Here is a 22,708-nt window from a genome sequence, read left to right as displayed (position 1 = left end):
ACTCAGAAGCAAGCCCGACTGAGTTCAATGAAACTTATTCCCAAGCCCACAACCACTGGCTTCACATTCAAATTCTAATGTAAGCTCTTTGGGGCAGGGAACTTTTTCTGCTGATTTCTTTCTTAATGCCTAATGTACACTGAAGGGGTTAAGAACTGCAATAAATTCTGAACAAGCCCATCCTGCCTTGAAGCAGTTGCGCGTCTCTTTCCAAGTATAGTTCAGGACAGTCCACACCAGCGGGCTCAGGCACCTTCCACGCACCGGCCGACACGGAACTGGCAGGCTTAAAAGTCTGCGCCCTGCGAGTCAAAGGAAATTGTGTGCATGCGATCTCAGAATCACTTATATTATATTATGCGCAGAATGAGAGGGTGGCTCCGTCCCTGCCCTGAGAAGCTTTATAGCCTCCCACCACCCTAAGGTAACTTTCACATCACTAGGAGCAAGTTTCTCATCAAGAACAGCGGTTCCGACGCCCACAATTCTGCCAAAGGAGACCTCCTGAAAAATCCCCGCCTTCCCTTCACAGTTTGGTTACTCTCATTAGTTCCCAGCAGGGAAAGCAGGAATGCACTCGGCGCATGCTCAGAGGCACTTTCTCCTCGACTTTCTCCAGGCTGGCGGAGTTCTGCGCACAGTCTCTTGCGCCACCCTCGCAGCCTGGAAATTGCGCGCCAAGACAAGCGGCGGAGACGGCAGTTCCTGGGCCCGGCCCGGCCCATCTCCCCCGTCCCGTCGCGGCGGGTGTTGCCCGGGCAGGCAGCCCTTGGCGCGCGCCGGGGTGCGTGGCCGGCCGCTGACCCCAGAGGCAGCCCTTCCCCTCGCCTCGCCTCTCCCAGCCCCGAAGGCAGGTGAACTGGGCGCGGGGAAGGAAGCTTCCTCGGCCTGCCCTCGCCGCTGCTGCTGTCACTTCCTGTAGCCGCCGAGAGCCCAGCCCAACCGGGGTCCTCCTCCTCCTCCTGCTTCTGCTGCTCCCTCCCTCCCTCCCCGCAGCCGCCTGCACCGCCCTGGGCAGCGCGCAAGGGAGAGGCTGCTGCGGTCGCCCCCGTCCTCCCCAGCCGGTGAGTGGCGGTGGGCGGGTGAAGCTCGGCGGGGATTGCGGGTGGGGAGAGGGGAGGCGGAGAGAGCCGGGCCCGGAGGCGCTTCCCGGGCGGGAAGAGCGGGGAATCAGGCAGGCTCAAGAGGGGAGGAAGAGGCGGAGGCGTCGGTTTCGCCAGACCCAGCTCGGTCGCTGTTCCTCTGCGCCCCCGCCTCCCCAGAGTCCCGCCCTGCTGCTGTGCCTTTGCCTCTCCGGTGCCGGGAACGGGAAGGGAGCGGCAATTTCCCCACCTCGCCTCCCCAGCTTCCCTTTCGGTACTTTCTAGATCGAGAGCTTGCTGCTTGTATGCAAACCAAAATGCATGTATAAGGGAGCGGTTCCTCGGTGCCAGGGGGAGGGAAAGCACTCTGTAGGTGCTCAGAGGCTCCCTTTGGCTGTGTCTGTGTCATCGGGCTCGACCGCTAGCATTCAATAGTTTCTGGGGCTAAACCCCAGCATAGTTGCTCTTCCCTATTGAAAAAGTACCCGGTCAGGTCACTCCCCTCGCCCCGGCAAGGCTTGTATAATGCCTTGGCCCCTTAAAAGGGTATGTTGTAGTTTGGAGGAAGGTAGGGTATGTGCCAGGTAAGCGCTGGTGGGGCCACACCTTCCTTGCGCCAGATTCTTCTGGTCCCTTTTCGTCCGATAGTAACAGCTGCGCTTTGGTTGCAAAATGTTCGGCTGCACATCCGGCTGCGGCTTCAGTGGACCAACTGTGCTGTGATTTAACCATTTCCCTGTGGGGTTGTTTCTTGCAGGAAAGGAGTTTTCGGGAAACACTTCCTTTCCCGAGGAAAGGAGTGTGAGTGTGTGTGTGTGTGTGTGTGTGTGTGTGTGTATACAACAACCCTGAACCCGTTACTTTTCTCAAGTTCTTGCTTTATGTTGTTTTCTCCCTCCGCCTCCTTTTGGTCCCCAAACGCCAATACAGGAAGACTACTGGGTTCGAAGTTCTGGTTCGCTGGTGTTAGGTAGCATCTGGCCAATTCTTCTGCACCTTCCTGTCTTCCTCCAAAGTTTTCCTGGCTGCACAGAAGAATAAACAAGGCTTGCCCATTCTTGAGTCCTTCTCTGTCATCGGCCATTCTCACAGGAACCACCCAAAGGGATCTTTCTCCTGTGGCTTTGAGTCACACCTGGTTAAAGTTTGGAGTAGTGGGTGGGGCTGCCGCTGAAACCTGAAGACGGAAGTTCCTACCCCATCTCCCCAAAAGTCTTACGACTGTGTGCTTGAAACAGAACTTGTGCTTAAATGGATTGATTCCCTTTACTGTAAGGGTTGTATGCTGTGGTTGCAGAGCTTTTAAATGCTTGCTTCTAGCCTTAAAGGTTTTTGTTTGGTCTCACTCTGATCAGGTGTTGAAGCAGCAGGCTGAATTTTGCTTTTGGTGGGCACTGCTTCCATGAAAAACACGTCTATATAAGGCTACAGGAAGTTCAGTGCGTTTTCCTTCTCTTGCGACTGACGGCTGAAGGTCCGCTGTCAGTCATCCATAGATAGGCCTTGATGGGGCCTTTTGATTAATTACACTAAGGGGTTTTAACTTCAGTGATTTTGGCCTGCCACTTTTCTGGGGTGGCATTGGGGTGGGTATGTACTCTGGTCTTGTAAGTGTATTTTCATTTCTGGCATTTCACATGTAAACCAAAGAAATGGGATAGCAGAGCCTATGTACCAGATTGTGTAGAGCACTGTATCTTTTGATTTACGGTGTGCACGCATCTATTGAAAGGGCAAGTGTTTGGAATGAAGCTGGGATTCTACTGCAGGATTCATAAAGGAGAAAGCTGCTAATTCCCTCTTCCGCTGTGTTTCCCTCCCACCCACATAGAGCCGAATCGAGGTAGAAACCCACCCTCCCATAATAAAGGAGGTTGGATATTAGACGATAGACTGGCAGCGATTGAAACAGAAACAGGACAACAAGTGGCAAATAATCCAGCCAGAGGCTAGTCATCAGTGAGCCTCTGCACGTGACTATTGCCTATACACAGAAGCAAAGCACAGAGAAAATGCGAGTTGTCAATTATAAAATGAGCTGGAGTGCAAAAATTTGTATGGAGGCCAAAAATGTAGAGCTGCCGAGAGCCTGAGTGCACAGAGGTATTTATGTATATAGGGCGAAATATGAATGTTGGGGGGGGGGGTCCAAGTTTGATCAAGAGCACCCGAGGCTTCCTGCTCATTGTCGAAAGAGGTCGGACTTGCAACATCTTCAGCAAGTGAAGTGATTGCAATCTGTGCGGCAGCTCTGCCGAATTCCTTTGATTCCTGCTCCACATTTCTGAACAACCTTATTACAATCCTATTAGAAATCATATTGCAGCATCGCCCTTGGGGAGCGTTGTGCATGAGCCAGCCTGCGAGATTATAAAGGTGTGTCGCTTTTCTTCTCTTCCGCCTCTGCAGCCATGTCCTTCCGAAAGGTTGTGCGCCAGAGCAAATTCCGCCACGTCTTTGGGCAGCCCGTCAAGAATGACCAGTGCTACGATGACATCCGGGTGTCACGAGTCACTTGGGACAGCACTTTCTGCGCTGTCAACCCCAAGTTTGTGGCTGTGATTATAGAGGCCAGTGGAGGAGGGGCCTTCATGGTGCTCCCGCTACAGAAGGTGAGGGAACAGTCTGACTTGGGAAACACTGGGCTCGCTTTCATTAGAGGTTCTTAAGCAGAAGCCAGTGACCATTGGGGGCTGTACGTCAGCAGAAGGTTAGACTAGATGACACTTTGAAGTCCCTCCCATCCCTAACACTCTTAAGTACAGTGGTACCTCGAGTTACAAACGCCTGAGGTTACAAATTCTTCAGGTTACAAACTCTTCTAACCTGGAAGAGTTACCTCGAGGTGAGAACTTTGCCTCAGGATGAGAACGGAAGTCGTGTGCCAGCGGCAGCAAGAGGCCCCATTAGCGAAAGCACACTTTCAGATTAAGAACAGCTTCAGGTTAAGAACGGACCTCCGGAATGAATTAAGTTCGTAACTAGAGGTACCACTGTACTGGGGATGTCACTGGATGGGAGTAGGAATAGGGAAGAGGTGCCCAAGGTTGACTGGCCCCAAGAATTTCTCAGCTCATAAGAAGAGGCGGTTTCCTGGATCAGGCCAGGGACTCATCTAGTCCAGCATCCTGTTCTCACAGTGGTCAACCAGATGCCTTGTGGGAAACCTGCAAGCAGGACCCAGGCACAAGAGCACTCTTCCCCTCCTGCGGCTTCCATGTGGCCTCCGGTTATGGAGGCAGAGCATAGCCATCACTGCTAGTAGCCATTGTTAGCTTTGTCCTCCTTGAATTAGTGTAATCCTTTCTTAAAGTCATCCAGGTTGGTGGCCACCATTGCCTCATGTGGGAGAGAGTTCCATAGTTTAATTCTGCACTGCATGAAGAAGTACCGTATTTTTCGCCCTATAGGAAGCACTTTTCCCCCTCCAAAAATGAAGGGGAAATGTGTGTGCGTCCTATGGGGCGAATGCAGGCTTTCGCTGAAGCCTGGAGAGCGAGAGGGGTCAGTGCGCACCGACCCCTCTCGCTCTCCAGGCTTCAGGAAGCTATCCTCAAGACTTGGGAGCCCCCGGGAGTTCCCGTCGGGCTCCCTAGGCTTGTGGATAGCAGCCTGCATCTCGAAGCCTGGGGCATGCTGCACAGCACGCCCCGGGCTTCAGTTCCCTGACCTGGTTTGGAGGCAGGCGGTGGGGAGAAGCGCGCTTCTCCCTGCCACCAGCCCCACAAGCTCGGGGGACAGCGGGGAGGCGGAGCGCCGCCATCCCGCTGTTCCCCAACCTGGTTTGGGCTTCAGGCAGATATCCGCAAGCCGTGGGAGCCCGGCGGGAAGTCGCGCCGGTCTCCCAAGGCTTGCGGAGAGCTGCCTGTTCTGGGGGCTGGGGTCGGGGGAAGCTCGGGCTTCCCCTGCCCCAGCCCCGTGCCTGGAGGGGAAATAATTTTTTTTTCTTTATTTCCCCCCCCCAAAAAACTAGGTGCGTCCTATGGGCTGGTGTGTCCTATGGGGCGAAAAATACGGTACTTTATCTTGTCCTGAATCTTGCAGTATTCTAACTTGGGTCTCAATATATCATTCCTCCTCCTGCTTCTTCTCCTATCTTGCGTTTTGTGTCTTCGAGCACATAATATTTTATGGGTACTGAGGGATGGAACAGAGGGGTTGTACTGGGACTGCTGATAGTCTTGTGGGGCAAATGGGGAAAGCTGGAACAGGAAACAGGATAGTGGCTTTGAGGAGCCTGGAAGGAACTGCCTGATGACTCTTGTCCCCTTTGGTTGTTTTTTCCCAGACCGGACGCATTGATAAGTCTTACCCTACGGTGTGTGGGCACACAGGACCTGTTTTGGACATTGACTGGTGCCCGCACAATGATAACGTCATCGCTAGTGGCTCTGAGGATTGCACTGTTATGGTGAGGGGCAGCTGGTAAAAGGACTCTGTGTGTGTGAGGGGGGGGGCTCACCTGTAGCCATGCTCTTGGCTAAATATATACAGAAGGTTGGGGCTGTACATATTAATGAATCAAGCAGTCACTATTGAGTGGCAAATTGAGCATGCTGTGCATTTGAAAATTCTATTTTTAAAGCAAGTTTCTAGTCCTTCAGATTGTGGAGGCTTGAAAGCACAGACTCTCTGAAGTTTGGTATGCGTGTACAGGCAGGATAGCTGAGCAAGGTTTTCAGCAGCAGGGTGGGGAGGCCTGTTGACTGCCCCAGATACTGCTTGGTCTCTTATCATGATTATTTAGCAGAGGCGGACTATATTAGGCAAATTAAGTTTGCATATGCAAATGTGTTTTGTTACAATACAATGCACAGGGCAGAGAATTCAGACGGAGGAGCTGTTAGCTGGGCTGTAGACATGGGAAGCAAGATGCTATCCACAGAATGTGGGATGATGGGATCAGGAGAATGACCCTTTGGTGTGGAGCAAGCTAAAGCCAGAGTGTACCCCCCCCCACGGGTGGCTGGATGTTGTTTGGTGTTTGGGTCAGGATGATGGGAGAGCGAGGTTTGTGGGAGGCTGTGCCACTGGCGACAGGACCGGAGCAGACGAAAGTGCTTTGCCGGCTGAGCCATTTCACTCCCGTCTTTCTCTCCAGGTATGGCAGATCCCCGAGAATGGATTGACACTGCCTCTGACGGAGCCAGTGGTTGTTCTAGAAGGGCACTCTAAGCGTGTGGGCATCATCACTTGGCATCCAGCTGCCCGCAACGTCCTCCTCAGTGCAGGTACCATCTGTGGTGGTGGAGTAAGTGGCAGAATAAAAGTGGAGAACATCCGGCTGCAAGCTTACATGCTGGGGCGGTTGAGACCCAAAGTTAAGGGCAGCCTAACACAGAACTCTGTGGCAAACCTCTTCCAATGAGCACCGTTTTCCCCCAGGCTGTGACAACGTGGTGATCGTGTGGAATGTGGGCACAACTGAGGAGCTTTACCGCCTGGAAGATCTGCATCCTGACCTCATTTATAATGTCAGCTGGAACCGTGACGGCAGCCTCTTCTGCTCGGCCTGCAAGGATAAAAGTGTGCGCATCATTGACCCCCGCCGTGGGCAGGTTGTTGCGGTATGTTTCTCCCTCCTTTGAAGCTTTTTGGTTCTGGTCTGTCTATCTTGCCATTCTCGACCTGTTTACATGAGTGTTCCCTCTCTTTGGCAATCTATTACTTCCTGGCCATTCTGCCAGTCAAAGGGACTCTCCTTTGTGTTTTGGGAATGTTGCAGTGGGATGTGTTTGGGCCACAGTCGGTCCTCCCTGTCCTGTTATCTGAGCAGTGGTATCTCTCTGTAGTTTGTGCCTCCCTAGTCCCCTTTTCTAGCTTGGTTGCAAGGCTCACACTTGAGATGTGACCTGCGCTGCTTTGACTGTGCAGTAATTTGGTGATGGGAAGCTCACGCTTTGCCTCCTGGGTTAATTAGCTCTCAGCAGTGCTGATCTTTATGTAGTTGACATGTTAGTGGGCTATCTATAAGACAGGCTCTGATGCGTGGCATTGTTTATATTGCTTATTGGATAGTGCTTGGAGAAGCCTAATTTTAATTGAAGATGAAGACTGCATATGGAATGTGCTCTAGGCAGAGGTGCTGGCTTATGATGAATCTAAATTTCACAATCGGCAAAAACCAGAATTTGCACTTTCATTTTCGGTAGAGCAAGTTATGCACATTTTCAGATGAAGTAAATGAATTTACATGTGTGTGTGCACATATCAGCAAGAGTTCAAGGTGGTGTCATCTTTGCTACGCAGGGGACACTGTGCTAATGGCAAAATATACAGGAGGGAAGGAGGCATGAGGTTGATAAGATGATGCTAAATAGGGGAGCAGAAGCAGGAGATCTATGCAGAGAGAAGCTGTGAAACAAGGGTGAACTCCCTTCAGCCCCCGAGAGCTCGTCTGATAGTCGGGGATGGTGTAATCCAGAAACATCTGGAGAACCACTGGTCCCCCACCCCTGTTCTGGAATCCTCATCAGATCCCTCCAAGGCTTCAGCCATCTCTTCCTCTCTTCCCTCTCCCTCCCAAGCCTTTTATGAGAATTAATAAGGGCTTCTCATCAGGCGTCTCAGGAATCTGATCATGCTGTCAATGATAATGCATAAGCATTTCCCAGGTGTGTTTCTGTAATATTATTGAGAAATCAATTCACAGGTGTTTCCAGCTAAGCCCCAGTTTTGGTATGTGACTATATATAAATTGGCAGCACTGTATAGGATTGGGAAATGATTAAATTGGTGTTATCTGTGAGATTGCTTCCCCAGATCTCCATTCTCTTCCTTGCTTGAGACTCAGGCCTGTATAAAATTTAATGTGTTGTGACCTCTGAGGACCAACCTCTTCCTTCCTTTCCCCTCTCCTACATAGGTTGATCTGGAATCTGAAGAAGGGATGAAAATGGGTTAACTTTTTTTAATATAAAAAGCTTATTTTAAGAAGGAAGTAATATTTCAAAATAACGTATCTCTATGCTGTATTTGCATTCATCTGTCGTCATGCTGGTGAACGAGGGCACATGAATACTCAAGTTAAAACAGGGCGAAGGAAGCCCAAGAAGCCCTGAGTGGGCAGGCTGGCACAAAGAGTGGGCAGGTGGCCCAGGCACACCCTCCCTCCCTCTGCCTTCGCCACAGCCACTTGCCAGGTGGAAGGAACTGAAGGTGGGGAAAGTCCTTCTCCTCTTCATCTACCTGTTGCTGCTGAGAGAAGGAAACCTGTATTTTAAAATGAAGGCTCCTTTGTCCTGGTTGAGACTGTGGGGGAAACAGAAGAGGAGAAAAACCTTCTCCCCTTCATTCCCTCCCCACTGCCAGTGGTGGCTGTGGTAAAGGGAATGTGGGGATAGGTGGGTTGGGGTGAGGTGTAAAGGAAGGGAGTTGGCAATGGGATGATGGGAAGGTGGGGTTTGGGGGCAAAGTGAGCTGAGGCAGCAGCCCCAAGCGCAGCATAAACACATCTACACAGTATAGCCGTATATAACAATGCACTAAGAGTGGATTGATTCTGAGTGGTGGTTTGGGGGGGGGGTGGAGGAGATGATATTGGGAAGTTATCCGGGTTGATAGACAAGTTTTGACTTTCTAACTCACGATGTTTTTGGAGTGGGTTCCTTTTGTCAGTAGTAACATGGCAGTAAGTGGTTTTAACAGATGTAGTTCTTCCATTCATTGCAGCACTATGTTGAGAGAGGTTGCCCGGCTTTTAAATTCTGCTGTTGTTAAAGGAACACACAGACGCATCAAATGCCTTTGCTATCTGAACACCGTGTCTTTTTAGACTCCAGATCATACCCTTTGTCTGCACAGCCCCATGTTGCCTGCGCTGACTACAGCAGTGGCTCTCAAAACGAGTCTCTCAGCCCTGCGGTGAGAGGCCCTCTTAAGTGGAGATGCCTAGATTTGAGTCTCAGACCCTTCTGCATACAAGACACCTCCACGTATCTTCCTCTGGAGTGGGGTGGAATGAGCTGCTGAGGGCCAGACACAGTCTGACCCTGGGGAAAGGCGCTCATGGTTTTAGGGGGAATGTAAACTCAGATGAGTGATTCTCCTGTTTTAGTTGGGATCCAGCATAGCAGATACTGGAGCAAAACCCGCATTTGTGCTACAGTATAGTGGAGCCTGCCTGCTGCTTCACCTCTTGAATTCCCCACATCTTACCCTTTTTTTTTTTTTTTGCTTCACAGGAGAAGGAGAAAGCCCATGAGGGAGCACGCCCTATGCGGGCCATTTTCTTAGCAGATGGGAAGATCTTCACGACTGGTTTCAGCCGTATGAGTGAACGGCAGCTGGCACTCTGGGACCCGGTGAGTGGGAAGGTGGATCTGGGAGCTAGGTGTGTGTTATACTGCTGGGATGTGGTGGTGGTGGTGGTGGTGGTGTGTGTGTGTGTGTGTGTGTGTGTGTGTGTGTGTAAGCTCTCTCTGTGTGTTCGGGGTCTCTTGTCCTGAGTTCAACTCCTGTTGAACTCCATGTGTTTGAGAGGTGAGAGGCAACAACTGAAGAGAGACTGCTTTGTGCACATAGACTTGTCCCCACCCCTCAATTAGGGTCTTAACCACACAGGGTTTTCAATCTCGGTGGGTTCATGGGCATATGGAGCATGCTCCCCTCTTGCTCTCAAGTGAATGGTGTCAGGATGGATGGTAGGTGAATCATCACATCAAGATTGTGATGGTGTGAAGGATAGCATTTGAACAAGGAGGTCTGTAACCTGTGCCTTTCTGTTTTTGCAGGAGAATCTGGAGGAGCCCATGGCATTGCAAGAGCTGGACTCAAGCAATGGGGCCCTTCTTCCCTTCTATGACCCGGACACCAATGTTGTGTATGTCTGTGGCAAGGTATGCTTTCGTACTAAACAGAAATTAGTGAAATTACGTTAAAAACAGAGTCTGCATTTGACAGCTTGCAGTTTAATATAAAGGTAAAGGTACCCCTGCCCGTACGGGCCAGTCTTGACAGACTCTAGGGTTGTGCGCTCATCTCCGGGAGCCAGCGCTGTCCGCAGACACTTCCGGGTCACGTGGCCAGCGTGACGAAGCTGCTCTGGCGAACCGGCACTGAGGTTTTACCCACAGCACCACCCGCGCAGTTTAATATACCTTCGGGTATATTATATAATATATAAATCCAATAAAGAAAGTAAAATAAACAAGGAAAAGGTTCCAGTTTCAGTCCCTGGCATCTGCAAATAGGGCAAAAGAAGACACCTGCAGCCAGGCCCTGCAGGCCAGATGCCCCCGACCTGGTGTTTTCCAGATGCTTTGGACTACGATTCCCATCATCCCTAACCATAGCCCATGCTGGCTGGGGCTGATGGTAGTTGGAGTCTTACCAATGTCTGGAGGACGTCAGGTCGGGGGAAAGCTGCTGTAGAGAATACTGAACTAAGTGGCCTCCAGGGTCTGACCTCTGTATAAGATGGTTAAAGGGCAACGCTGGCTTCTTCTTGGGGTTCCAGAACTCTGGGTTTGTACCCTCTCTCTGAAGTGGGAGTTAATACCATGCAAGGTGGGCATTCCCTTGGCCCTCTTCCTCAACCAGTCTGTAACACTGAAAGTGAGGTGCTCAGGGGGGAAGTGGCCCGCCCGGGGATGCCAAGCATCACAATGTCTTCTATAGGCTTAGTAACATTGTGTGCATCCTTTTTGCCCTCTCCCTCTTCCAGGGCGACTCCAGCATCCGGTACTTCGAGATCACAGCAGAAGCACCCTACATCCACTTCCTGAACACATTCACTAGCAAAGAACCCCAGCGTGGCATGGGATGGATGCCCAAGCGGGGGCTGGATGTCAACAAGTGTGAGATTGCCAGGTATTCTGAATAATGCTGGGGTGGGCGTGTGTGTGTGTGTGTGTGTGTGTGTGACAGCAGCGAAAGAACTGGTAGTCTTGACTGGCTGCTTGTGCATCAATCTTTCTCTCTTGCTGTGTTTCTGCAGGTTTTACAAACTCCACGAACGCAAGTGTGAGCCCATTATCATGACTGTGCCAAGGAAGGTGAGTGTTTGATAGTGGGGGCTAGCCTACTTTTTCAAGAAACTGCTGCTTAAGCTACAAGGGATGGGGGGTGGGCCTTCCCTTGCTGCTGTTTCGGGACCAAGCAACTGCAGATGGAGCCATGACCTGTCTGTGGATGGCTTGATGGTTCTGCATTAGAATCTTGAAACATTAATCCGTGGGGCTGTTGCCACTGCTGTGTTCAGCCAGCAAATTGACAGGAGATTCACACATAACCTCATATACCCTGGAAGGTTGTGAGTATTTCAGTTCTGTCCATTGGGACAGGTGGTTGTGTCCCTTTGTAGCTTGGTATTTCCATCCAGCGCTTTTCTCCCCTCCGGTTTCCAGCTGTCCAGAAGGATCTTCTAAAGTCATAAGCTGAAACCATTGCCATTTCAACCCTGTTCCTTCTCTGATCAGAAACATTTATTTTTTCCCATATGACGGTTGTGTGTGCTTTACTTGCCTTTAAACCAAGCTGAGCATTACATAAGCATTAAATATCTATACAACTTTTAGCAGACATTTGAAGGCAGGCCTGTATTGGGAAGTTTTTAATGTTTGATGTTTTATTATGTTTTTATATGTGTTGGAAGCCGCCCAGAGTGGCTGAGGCAACTATTATTATTATTATTTATTAAGCAAATCCCTCCCTCCCCTCCAGTGTTCAGGTCTCAAGCTTTATACATATGCCTGTTGTCGTTGCATAGAAATTGGATCTGTGCCCGTCTAGCTTTGAAACTATGTGGATTTAATAATAATGCTACTGCTTGACAGTTAAATAGCCTGTTAGTCAAAGCACGCTATCTGTTTCGTCTTTTAAAACTGCTCTGTAAGACAGGCCAATATAAAGTGGAGACTGAGAATTGGAAATTTTGAAACACAGCAAATTTGTTGGGTGTTTTACCTTGTACATCCCATGGGAGAAGGGAGCAGCACTGTTCCACATCAACCCAGTCTTAACACTGTCTTCTCTCTCTCTCTCTGCAGTCAGATTTGTTCCAAGATGATTTGTACCCAGACACAGCTGGGCCAGAAGCCACCATGGAAGCCGAGGAATGGGTGGCAGGAAAGACGGCGGGGCCGATCCTGATCTCGCTGCGCGAAGCCTACGTGCCCACCAAGCAGCGTGACCTCAAAGTCAGCCGGAGGAGCTTGCTGCAAGATAGCCGCCCCGCTGCTGCCCCCAGCGCCGGGCTGAGTGCCACACACCCCAGTGCCATGTCTCAGTCTGCTGCCACGCCTGCCATTAGCATCAGCGCTGCCAGTGGGGTATGTGCAGGGCTGGCGCCTGTGCCGGAACAGGGGATTCTGTGGGTGGGTGGGTTGTTTGATTGGCACTTCTCTCTCGTCCCTCGCAGGGTTGCAGAGTGGTTGAGCTGGGGGTGGGTGGATGTGGGTTAGAGCCAGATGCAAGGAGCAGAACAGGATTCTGATGTGCCTTGGGGAGGGAGAACGGAGGAGAAGGTCTGCATGTCCAATATTCAGTGTGTCCTGGGACTCTCCAGCATTCTCTCCAATAATAAAGCAAATCCTTTGTAGTTTTGGAGCAGTCATCCTATTTCAGTTATTGGAGAAGAGCCAGTAGGGCTTGACTAGAGGCTGTGGTTAGAAAGTGGGCTTCCCATACCCTGCAAAGTACCCTTGCCACAGAGAGCAAATAAGCCTACAAAGGTTACCAGTGTGAGAGGCTATAGGCAAATTTGTTGAGGGTAAGGCAATATTCTACCTTCAGGCACAGGATGCCTCTGAATACCAGTTGCAAGAGAGGGGAGAGGACTCTTGTGTTCAGGCTTCACCTGTTCTTCTGGCTGGCCACAGGATGCTGTGCTTCATGGACCCTTTGGCCAGATCCAGCAGAACTTTCCTTACATTCAACTAGGCTGCTAATCAGCTAGCAATCTGCATTTCCATCCTATCTGCAGGGGAAAGGATGCCCCCTCCTCCATAGCCAGCCTGGAAACAGAGGCAGATAGAAAAAAGAAGAAGAAAATGCCTTCTTCTAAGCAGACTGGCAGAGGAGGAACAGGATGATCCATGCTCTGCTCTTCGCTAGCCCACTCAGGCATCTGTGTGGAATTCCTGGCAATCTGCGGCTACTAGGCAATTTGTCAAGGACAAAGGATGCTTTAGGGCATTTTTAACCTGAATGCCAGGCTGTTCCTAGTTGAACAGATCCTATGAAGTCAGTCAGTCTGCTGAAGATTTCTTTCTTTGGATGTCTAATAGCCTGCTGTGTGCATGTGTTGACCAAGCATTTGCCAGTGTTGCTTTCTTCCTTCCCCCCAACATGTGTGTGGGTGTACACACACACACACACACACACACACACACACACACATGCACACATATGTGCGCACACACATACATGGTGCACTCCCTCTCATACATGCACTGGGGGAGGAGGCGCAAGTCCCGCTGATCCCAGGAGTACAGGTCATGGGGTGGTTATGAGCTGAGCAGCTGGGATCCTGTTGAAAAGAGCAGCATGACACTGCTTTCTTCTTCCTTGCAGGACGGCGGGCAGGTCATTGAAGAAGTGCTGCGTGAAGTGGCGTCACTGCGGATGCTTGTGGCTGCGCAAGGCGAGCGCATTGGGCGGCTAGAGGAGCAGCTGAGCCGCATTGAGAACGGCGATGTCTAGGAGGGGTCCCCACGGAGGAGACCTCACCAGCATGGATCTTCTTAAACGCTTCACCTTTTTTTGAGCTGCCAGTAATCCCTTTATACACTGCCTCATCCTGCCCTGTGGTGTGAGACAGGGACTTGCCCTCTCTTGCTGCTACTGGGAATGTTTCTTGGGTTTTGTCTCGGACCAAATCTCCTCCTTCTCCCGCACCCTGTTTTACCCGAGGGGCGATGTGCTGGTCTCCCCACATCTGTCCCTTTGCCTTATTCTGGCCAGAGTCCCTCTGGCCCTGTCCCCTTCCCATGGCTGGGGTTGGCTTGTATGTCCCCCTGTGGGGATCAGGACTAGCTAACTGCACAGTCTGACATGCCCACGGTTTCCACTGGCGAGAAGGCTGGGATTCCCCTTCCCAATCTCTCATGGCGGGTGGATTTTGCGGTTTATTGGAAGCCAGTGCTTCCTATGGGCCAGGCCTCTTCTCCCCTTTTTCCCTGCTAGGACCACTGAGAATCCTGTTGAGGATTCTTCTGCTTCCTTGCCTGAATTTTATTTTACTTCAAAGAGACCATGGATGGGATCATTGAGGCTTGACTATGAAGTAAATCTGCCATCTAGTCACAGTCCTTAAGTTTCTTGTCTCTGGGACCACTCCTCCCTCCCTCCCTCCAGCCAAGCAGGTTCTGACGAAACACACGAGGGGCTTGGAGGCGGAAAGAAACTGTTCAGGTTCAATAATCTATATTTTCATTCCAAATAAAAGTCTTTATAAAGCCACAGCTCTGTGCACAAGTCTGTTGCTGCCGCCTCCCTTCTTTCCACAGATGAATTCAGAGGAGTTCAGGGTAAGCGCAGCCTTTCCCTGGAGCATTTGGTTTCTTCCCACCATTTTATGTGGGTTCACTTTCAGCGTGTGGTGGAAAAACACAGTGGAACAGGCAACAGCCCTGGCATTTCTTCTCACCTAGAGCTGCCCAAAGAAACCAAGGAGGACACAAGTCATGTTGGATGCTTGCAGGAAAAACAAGAACACTTCACTTAAACTTCAGCCTTTCTAAATCAGTGTTAGGAAATGACTGGTGTCTGCATGTGCCATATAGCTTTCAGGGGTATAGGAGCCAAACTTTACATGGAAAGGTAGGGCTGTCTGTGTGAGTAAGCAATGGCTTTCCAACCTGAACTTTTAATGTTCACTTTTTTTTAATGGGAAGATTGCTTCACTTGTTCTGTGTTTATACTGGGTTTCAGAGTGTCTTGCATGCCCTGAACATGTGTGAATATTCAGGCCTTTTCCTGTTGGCTGCTCCACTTTTGTTTTGAATTCTAACAAAGCTTATTTCCTGTTACTTACAATCTGGATTTTTAAGCAAGGTAAAATGCATGCTTGCTGCTACTTTTGAATGTAATTGGAACAATCCTTGTGTGTATGTGTAGCGCAGGAGCTTGCATTTTTTTAAAAGAGGAACAAGGTTGGAGAAATATGCACTATAGAGGCAGGAGGTTAAATGAGGCCTCCCTCTTCTGGAAGAAAGAGGAATGTAGGTAGAGCTATCCCTCACACATAAACAGAGCAAATTACTACATGCCAGCCTAGATATTTACCTGGTGAGATGCCTGCTCAAGGAGGGATAGGTAATTGTATGGGAAACAGGCTTGCTTTCGTGGTTGCATTTTGACTTGAGCAGGTCAGGCGCCCTCTTGTTTCTGCTACTTCCCACTATCTTAGTTGCTGAGCCAAGTTTAATCTGGGTTTTAGTTTGGCAATCTCTCTCTTGATATCCTTAAAAGGATAGGTCGCTAAAGGAAAGGTTTTCTGGCACTCTCCACCAGGGGGCTTTTCATATTCAGTTGGCTTACAGTGCTTGGACTGTAAGAAGCTTCATGTTGTTTTCTCCTGCAACTCCCACTGCGTCTTCCCTCCCCTTCCTTTTTGATCTGGCATCTGCCTGAGCTTTTGCTCAGTGCTTGTATTTGTTGCAAGAAACTCCTTGGCAATGAAAGAACTTTGCTTCCTTCAGTTCCAGTGGGGCATCCCTCCTTTGAGCTTGGAACAGCCAGCCTTGGACATGTGCAAGAGGAATGTGTTCTGCAGCTGTGTGTGCACAGGCACTTGCCTAATGTGCATAAAGTGGTACATGCCTTTTTGAGTGCAGCCCACTTGTTGTCTTTGGTTTGATAAGGAACTGGGAGCAATGAGACAGTGGAGCTGATGACTTATGGCAAATCTTGACAGAACTGGGGCTAGGCTGGGGCAGAGAACCTTCTTAAGCCTGAGGGCCACATTCTCTTCTAGACAAACTTCCAAGGGCCATAAGTTGCTGGTGGGCAGGGCCAGGAGCAAAAACAATTCCCTCCTACATCTCTTCTCTGTTCTCCCATCAAGGCATGCAAGGTCACAGCCACATCATACATGTAAAACACTCTTGCACCACTGTTGCAAGAGTCATGCCTGGGTCACATCCTGCTTGGACTGCTGCAACGTTGTGGGGCTGCATTGGATCATTTGGAATCTGCAGCTAATGCAGGATGCTGACGCCAGGAGCTTGTGACATGAGGCATGGGGCTCCTTTGTTTAATCTGCAGTCGTTCCTGGTGTATTTCCAACCAAGCCCAGTTCAGGGAATTTAAAGAAATAGCTGATTCTGCTTGCCCTGGGAGATCTGCTGGAGGGTGTGTGTGTTTCTGTTCCACCTCCCTCCTCTACTGAAGCATAGTTCAGAAGGGTGAGAGATACATCTCTAGCTTCCTCCCTTTGACATTTTGCAAGCTGCTGAAGACCACATTGTTCAGGCAGGCCTTTGGTTTGAATTAGCTCCTGTCGAATTGCCTTTTATGCAGTCCTATCAATTGCTATATTCATTACTCTGTGTGTGTATGTGCACACACAATCTATTGTTTGTTTCCACTATTTAAAAATACCACAATGAATTGAATGCTCCCTTAGGAGCTTTTTCTGAAAAGCAGTTTTAAGGTTTTTTCAAAGCAAAGTAATTCTGAAACATTCAATCTCCCACCGCAGTAAACACTGAATGTGCAGAGAGAGAATATCTCCTGGGCTTGTGGGGCATCTAGCTCCTAGCAACGTCTTTTGTGGCTGCTGGAGAAGCCAATATGATTTCTACCAAAGTGCATGCATGCTGTAGGTACCCGCTGCGCATTAAGGTTCTCCGGAAGAGTGTAGGTGGCGGGTGGCAGGTGTGCTGCTCTTCCTGTCCTAGACCAAGCAGCAGAAGCTGTTCTGGGGGGTGGGGGTGACAGGAAACTTGTGGTTGGCACTGTTGAATTAAGGCGCCTCTGCTGCCTGAGCCTGCAGGAAATAGTGTTGTTGTAAGGTGCATGCAAACCATGCATGCAAAGCCTCCACACTGCGGTACCAATTTGTGATCTGTGCTCTCTGCATAGACAAAAGCTGCTGATGGGGTAGAAAAGTGGTCGCTCTCTTTTCCCATACGACTGCAAGGGCTATGAAGTGGTGGAAATGAAGAGAGCACATCCTGGCTCTACTTTTCCTGGGCAAGGAAACAGCTGCAAAGTTTCTTGAGCACCCTCTGTACATCTTCTATATAACCCACCCCACCCCGCCGTCGTCCTCCCGGGATGTAGGTGGTGTGGAAGTGTGCTTTACCTTTTTTTAAACTCCTCTATCAGCTGCAGTGGACTATCCTTTACAATCAGGAGTCCTTAATCCAGTTGTACAAGCCCAGATGAGGAGCAAACAAACACAGGAATCTGCTACAGTACATAGCATAGGCCCTGAAAGCCTTGTGAATAAGGTGGGACAACCATTGATAGCTGTCCAAAGTACTTGATTTGGTACATTTTATATCTCCCTCTTCCCCACCCCAAATTTAAGCAGAACAGACACTGGCATGAGAAACAAATTTGGTTAATAATTCTGGCTTTCTTCCCAATGAGAGATGCTTATCAGTGCAATGGGGAAGTTCTGCTTAAGCCTGATAATGGTTGGAAGTACCCAAAAGAGGTAAATAGTTGATTCTTTGCATCAGGTGCTAAGTATAGCTTTGTAGTGTTTTCTCTGTGCAGGGTGAAGAGCAGAGGCAGGAAACATCTCTCCGCCACCCCCAAAGTGCACACACAGGGCCACTGCTTGCAAAGTTTCATTTTCCTCCAGGCTACATGCAGTGCAGCAGAGCAAAGAGCACTCCACTCCTGACGATGGTAAGAAAGAGGGTAGACCCAACGGGGCTGGAGAAGATGGATTTGGAAGGGTGGCATGTGTGTGAGAGAGAGTGTGAGAGCGAGAAGAGGCAAAGTTGCACAACCCTACTGGACTTGAGACAGTAGTGGCCAAGACTTTTAGAAACCAGAATGTTTCCTTATCGCGAATAGCTGGTTAGGCTTGGAGCCTCTCACTGGGCTCTTTCCATTTGCTGTTCTTTGGCTTCTGCAAGGAGGTGCCAGGCTCTCTTTTCTCCAGGAGAAGTTAAGCAGGCAGGGCTACCAAGGCAGATAAGGAAGAATAAGAGAGGGGCTGTTGGCACAGGCTGGTTAAATGCTGCTCATAAGGTGGTGGCCATCCCTGGTTGACCAGAGGGACTCCACTTTGTCCTCTCTCTCCTGCCACTGGCAGGGGGGTGGGAATGCAGCGGCCATTCTGCTGCTGCTCTATAATTTGTTTTGCTACAGTGGAGGAGAAGGTACTCCCTTGGGCATTTTCTTAAGTGAAAAGGCTGCACAGAAAATTGTAAAATAATTCAAGAGATGCCTTGTGGTGCCGCATTCTCTTCCTCCCTGCCTGTGAGACCACTTGGAAGCAGCAAAAGTTCTTAAAAGGTATCAATGGCGTCGGTTTCCCTTTTGCTGTGATGAAAGCCCAGGACCTGCGGCACTGGAATGGCTTTTCTTTCATTGCTTATAGTCCTTTGTTTTGTGTTCCCTCCTTATTCCACAGGGCAGTTTGATAAGGCGCACTACTCTGGCACGTTGGCTTCTCGGACACTTCTGTTTCCTTTGATGTTCTGCCTTACCTCTTAAAGTTCTTCTGTTCCACCAGATGACATTTCTGCTTTTGGGCTAGAGAACGCCAAGGTTAAGCTATGCTCTGATGCTGGCCTCTTTAATGGCCTTTGCGAGTAGTTGAAAACTGGGCTTTTTGCCGCCTTCAATCCTTTGTTGGTAAAGCTGCTTCCTTTAATATGGGATGGAGCAAAGGGCTTTTCTGCTGCAGTAGATAGCAGTGATAGGAAATCTGTTGCTCACCAGATATTATTGAACTCCAACTCCCATGAGCCTCAGCCAGCATGGCTAATGGTCAGGGACTATAGAAACATAGGAAGCTGCCTTATACTGAGTCAGGCCATTGGTCCATCTAGTTCAGTACTGTCTACACCAGGGTTTCCCAAACTTGGATCTCCAGCTGTTTTTGGACTACAACTCCCATCATCCCTAGCTAGCAGGACCAGTAGTCATGGATGGTGGGAACTGTAGTCCAAAAACAGCTGGAGACCCCAGTTTGGGAAGCCCTGGTCTACACTGACTGGCAGCAGCCCCTGAGGATCTCATGCAGGGATTTCTCCCAGCCCTAGAGATTCTAGAACTTGAACCTGGAACCTGCAGTATGCAAAGCAGATACTTGCTCTGCCACTGACCTATGGCCCCATGTCAGCTGTGGTCTACCCCCTGCAGGAGAGCCACAAGTTCCCCATCCGTGCTTTGTGTCTTGCTACATTCTTCAGAAATACTGTAGCGTAGGCCCATTGGCTGCTGTTCCAGTTGTTTCAAGGAAGGAGACCGATGTACAGATTCACAGAGAACTGTGGTCTCCTAATAGCACTCAGTAACTGTTTTAGCATTTTGAAGAAGCATCAGCATTGATGTCTTAACAAAGCTGATACTTCTTCAAAATGCTAAAAGTGTGATAAAGGCTAACCTCACGGTCCACCTGTAATACATATGCAAATGGCCTTCTGACACGGTATCTTGCTTGGAGGGTGGGTGGAGTAGAATTCGGCTTCCATTTAGTGTAGCTCAGGGATGGGATTCTCCAGCTATCATTGGACTCTCATGATTCCTGCCCTTTGGCTATGCTGCCTAGGGCTGATGGGAGTTGGAATCCTGGAGGGCCACTCCCTCCTGATCCCCAAACTAAAATGGAAGCTGATGATAATTTGCTGCAGGGGCTACCCTAGTGGCAACGTCCATCCCGTGGCCTCTTTTCTCCCTCACAGGCCTTTCGATGCTCTTGCTCTTACAGTTACTTTCTCTGCGTAAAGGAGCAAGCAACCGGTTGCAAAGGCCTGCAACCTTTCAAAGAAAGCTGCTGCTGCAGCCATTTGCTAATGTTCACGTTGTGCTGCTTGTGGGACTTGATGGCGCCAGATGGCTGCTCTCTTCTAAACATGCAGAGGACAAGTTCTTAGAAGTGAGAGTACCAAGGCTGCAAGGCACACAGCAAATGAGGTGGTATTGAACTAAATACATTAGATTTATGCGGGGCACAGAGAGAGGAGTGGGACAATGCTGTGTCACATGATAAATCCTTGTGCTGATGGGATAGATCTCTTTGGCACAACTTTGAATACAACCCCAAGGTTTCACTAGTGCACATGCCCACAAAAGGTCTCTAGAAATACCCCCCTAAAAAAAACACCCTAACATTTGCACTTCCGGTGTGTATTGGCTCAGACTCTCCTTCACTTAGCATACATCCTTAAACATACCATTTCATTGGAGGATAGGACTAGACATGCACTCTTTCTTCTGCAAAGGGCTTCCCTGCGACTGGTATTTGTGCTCCCCCCCCCCCCCCGTTGACTGAGGAGGGGGGTGCCTGCACCATTTTATGGGCCTGCATTTTTTAGATGTGGCAGCCATTTTGTGACACTCACTCCAGATTCCAAATGTGCCTATTGAAAGGGCTGGCAACCATTGGCTTTGGTATAGATGTGAACTTAGCGGATCAGAAAACAGATCCAGCACCCTCAGAAAATAGCCTCAAAATGTAGGAAACCTGCTCTATCAAAGTCTTGTCTCCTAGCCTAACTTTATTCTACTCCACCACCCCCTAACCCAAAAAAAATCCTGTTAGTAGACTGGAAGTCCTGTAAAGATACCTTGCTGATTAGTATCGTGGAACGTGGGAAAAGACTTTGCTGTTCCTGTGCTGCCAGGGACTTATCCTGTCCCATTGCCTCAACATTAGATTCCTTTGCTGCTGCTTTCTCTGCCTAACACTACTTCACTACTTTCAGGTCACAGAAGACCACAAATATCCAAGGTGTAGGTTAGTTAAGGCTTAGTTATGCAGGCTGTCTCCCAAGATTGATTTGGAACTTCCCTTTCCCTGCATGTTCAGTCCTAATATTCTCCCAGATTACCCTTTCCTTGATGGCACCAGCCTTTTCCTCCATTGCTGAATTATATTCAGTGGCCTTGCTTCAGTGACACGGAGGAAAAAGAAAGGAACAGACTTGTTGCCCAGCCTGTATTCCATTAGCGCCAGTGTAAGACAGAGGTGTGGCTATGCAGCAGCCAATTAAACCAAACTGTTAGCCAAAACTCCCTGCAGTCTGCTTCTACAGCCCGCTTCCTTCCATACGCCTAATAGGACATTCACCATTTGACAAACACACCCTATAAAATTAGCTGAAGCAAGACCTGCCCAAGTTAAATGGACCCCTCACATGCGAAAGGTCCCCGGTTCGTTCCCGGGCGGAAACACCATGTTTCCCAAGTTAAATGGACCAGCTCTTTCTTGGTAACTACAAAGCTTGATAATTGGCACTGTCTACCTTCATATGCTGGCTTAGCGAAAATATATCTTTTTCCTTCACCTGACATACTGAGCCTCAGGTCATTTGGGGCAGACAGTACAGTAATTGCCAATGGCCAAAGCACCAAACAGAGGTTCTGCCTTCTGAAGCAAAGGTTGAGGTTAAATTGAGGGTGACTTTGTATACAGAATTCAGCTTTCTAAAGAATCACAACTTTTATATTTAAAAGTACATGCTTTATCATATCTTCACAATCATAAGTATGAGAAATTCTTGCTGAATTTCCAAAACCACAGTAGTCACTGAAGATGACTTCCAAAGACTCTACATAGCTCCTTGTCTCTCCCTAACATAGCAAAATAAATTACGTAAAAAAAGCAGGGGAATATGCAAGAAAAATATATATGCATGCACATTTTCTTAAGCCTGCATAATTTATAGTCAACTCGCTATAAAACTCTTATTGGCTGTAGTTTCTCCTCCGCCACCTGGATATGTCTTTATGACTGTATCAATGGAGCTTGTACTAGGAAACAATCACACACACTCTTGCTCCTCTTACATTATAGCACTTCAGCAAATGTCCAGTGGTCTGCGAGTTGCCACCGATGATGCAAAGCCCCCCCATGAGCAGATCTACTGCAGCATCCAATAAAATCCCCAAACATCACACAAGGCCAGGAACTCATTTTTTTGTCTTCTTTAATTGCAAGCCCTCCTAGCTGCAGCATGTAGGTTAAAAATATATATATGCAGGCAGTTGCTGGTGAACATTTTAAAAACTAAGACAGCTTCCGAGCAATGGCAGTGCCCTGCTCTTTTCACCATGATCCCTCCTTAACATCTACATCAGAGTCCAATTAACACTGTGCAAGTGGGAGTTTTCAGGGCACGATTCCATGATCCACACAGCCCAGGGAGCAGCGCCACAGCTGCAGACAGCAGGCCAACATTCAAGACTCCTTGTCATATTAAAATTGCTGGGGCAGGGACTCATCCTGCCTCCTTTTTCTCTGTAGAGACCCCAGTTCGTCCACGCGCTCTCTGCCCTGCTCCTGCTGTTTCCAGGGAAAGCCATGGGAGCAGCTCCAGAGGGAGGGGGCGGCCGCGGCAAGAGCAGCGATGACACCGTCGTGAGTTTCCTGGTCTGCCTGCTGCTGCTGCTGCTCCTCTTGCTGTTCCTGGCGTGGCGTCGGCTGAGCCGCAATTCAGGAGGAAGGTACCACCCCCGGCGCCTGCTGAGGGGGTCTGGTGCTCCGATGGCAAGGG

General features: G+C 49.4%; 1 protein-coding gene and 1 long non-coding RNA gene across 3 annotated transcripts; both read left to right on the top strand.

Annotated features, from left to right (window-relative positions):
- Positions 1-821: 821 nt before the first annotated feature.
- On the top strand, positions 822-14,485 carry CORO1B (coronin 1B). 2 transcript variants are annotated; one of them, XM_081003487.1, is made up of 11 exons: positions 822-1,064; positions 3,492-3,694; positions 5,371-5,493; positions 6,184-6,313; positions 6,468-6,649; positions 9,266-9,385; positions 9,815-9,919; positions 10,747-10,892; positions 11,020-11,077; positions 12,071-12,352; positions 13,596-14,485. In XM_081003487.1, the coding sequence occupies exons 2-11, from the start codon at positions 3,494-3,496 to the stop codon at positions 13,722-13,724; spliced, it is 1,476 nt and encodes a 491-aa protein (XP_080859613.1). In that variant the 5' UTR covers positions 822-1,064; positions 3,492-3,493; the 3' UTR covers positions 13,725-14,485. The 2 variants fall into 2 exon arrangements, with proteins under 2 accessions (XP_080859613.1, XP_080859614.1); XM_081003488.1 differs by lacking the exon at positions 822-1,064 and adding an exon at positions 1,196-1,356.
- A 1,386-nt stretch (positions 14,486-15,871) lies between these two features.
- Positions 15,872-22,702, top strand: LOC308476287. The gene is made up of 3 exons (XR_013985830.1): positions 15,872-17,479; positions 17,751-17,885; positions 22,459-22,702. It is a non-coding gene; the product is annotated as an uncharacterized lncRNA (long non-coding RNA).
- Positions 22,703-22,708: the final 6 nt, after the last annotated feature.

The sequence above is a fragment of the Podarcis pityusensis genome, assembly GCF_964106645.2.
Source record: "Podarcis pityusensis genome assembly, chromosome: 1".
Taxonomy (NCBI): Eukaryota; Metazoa; Chordata; class Lepidosauria; order Squamata; family Lacertidae; genus Podarcis; species Podarcis pityusensis.
The sequence above is the reverse complement of the archived record's forward strand: the minus strand, read 5'-3'. Positions and strand labels throughout refer to the sequence as shown.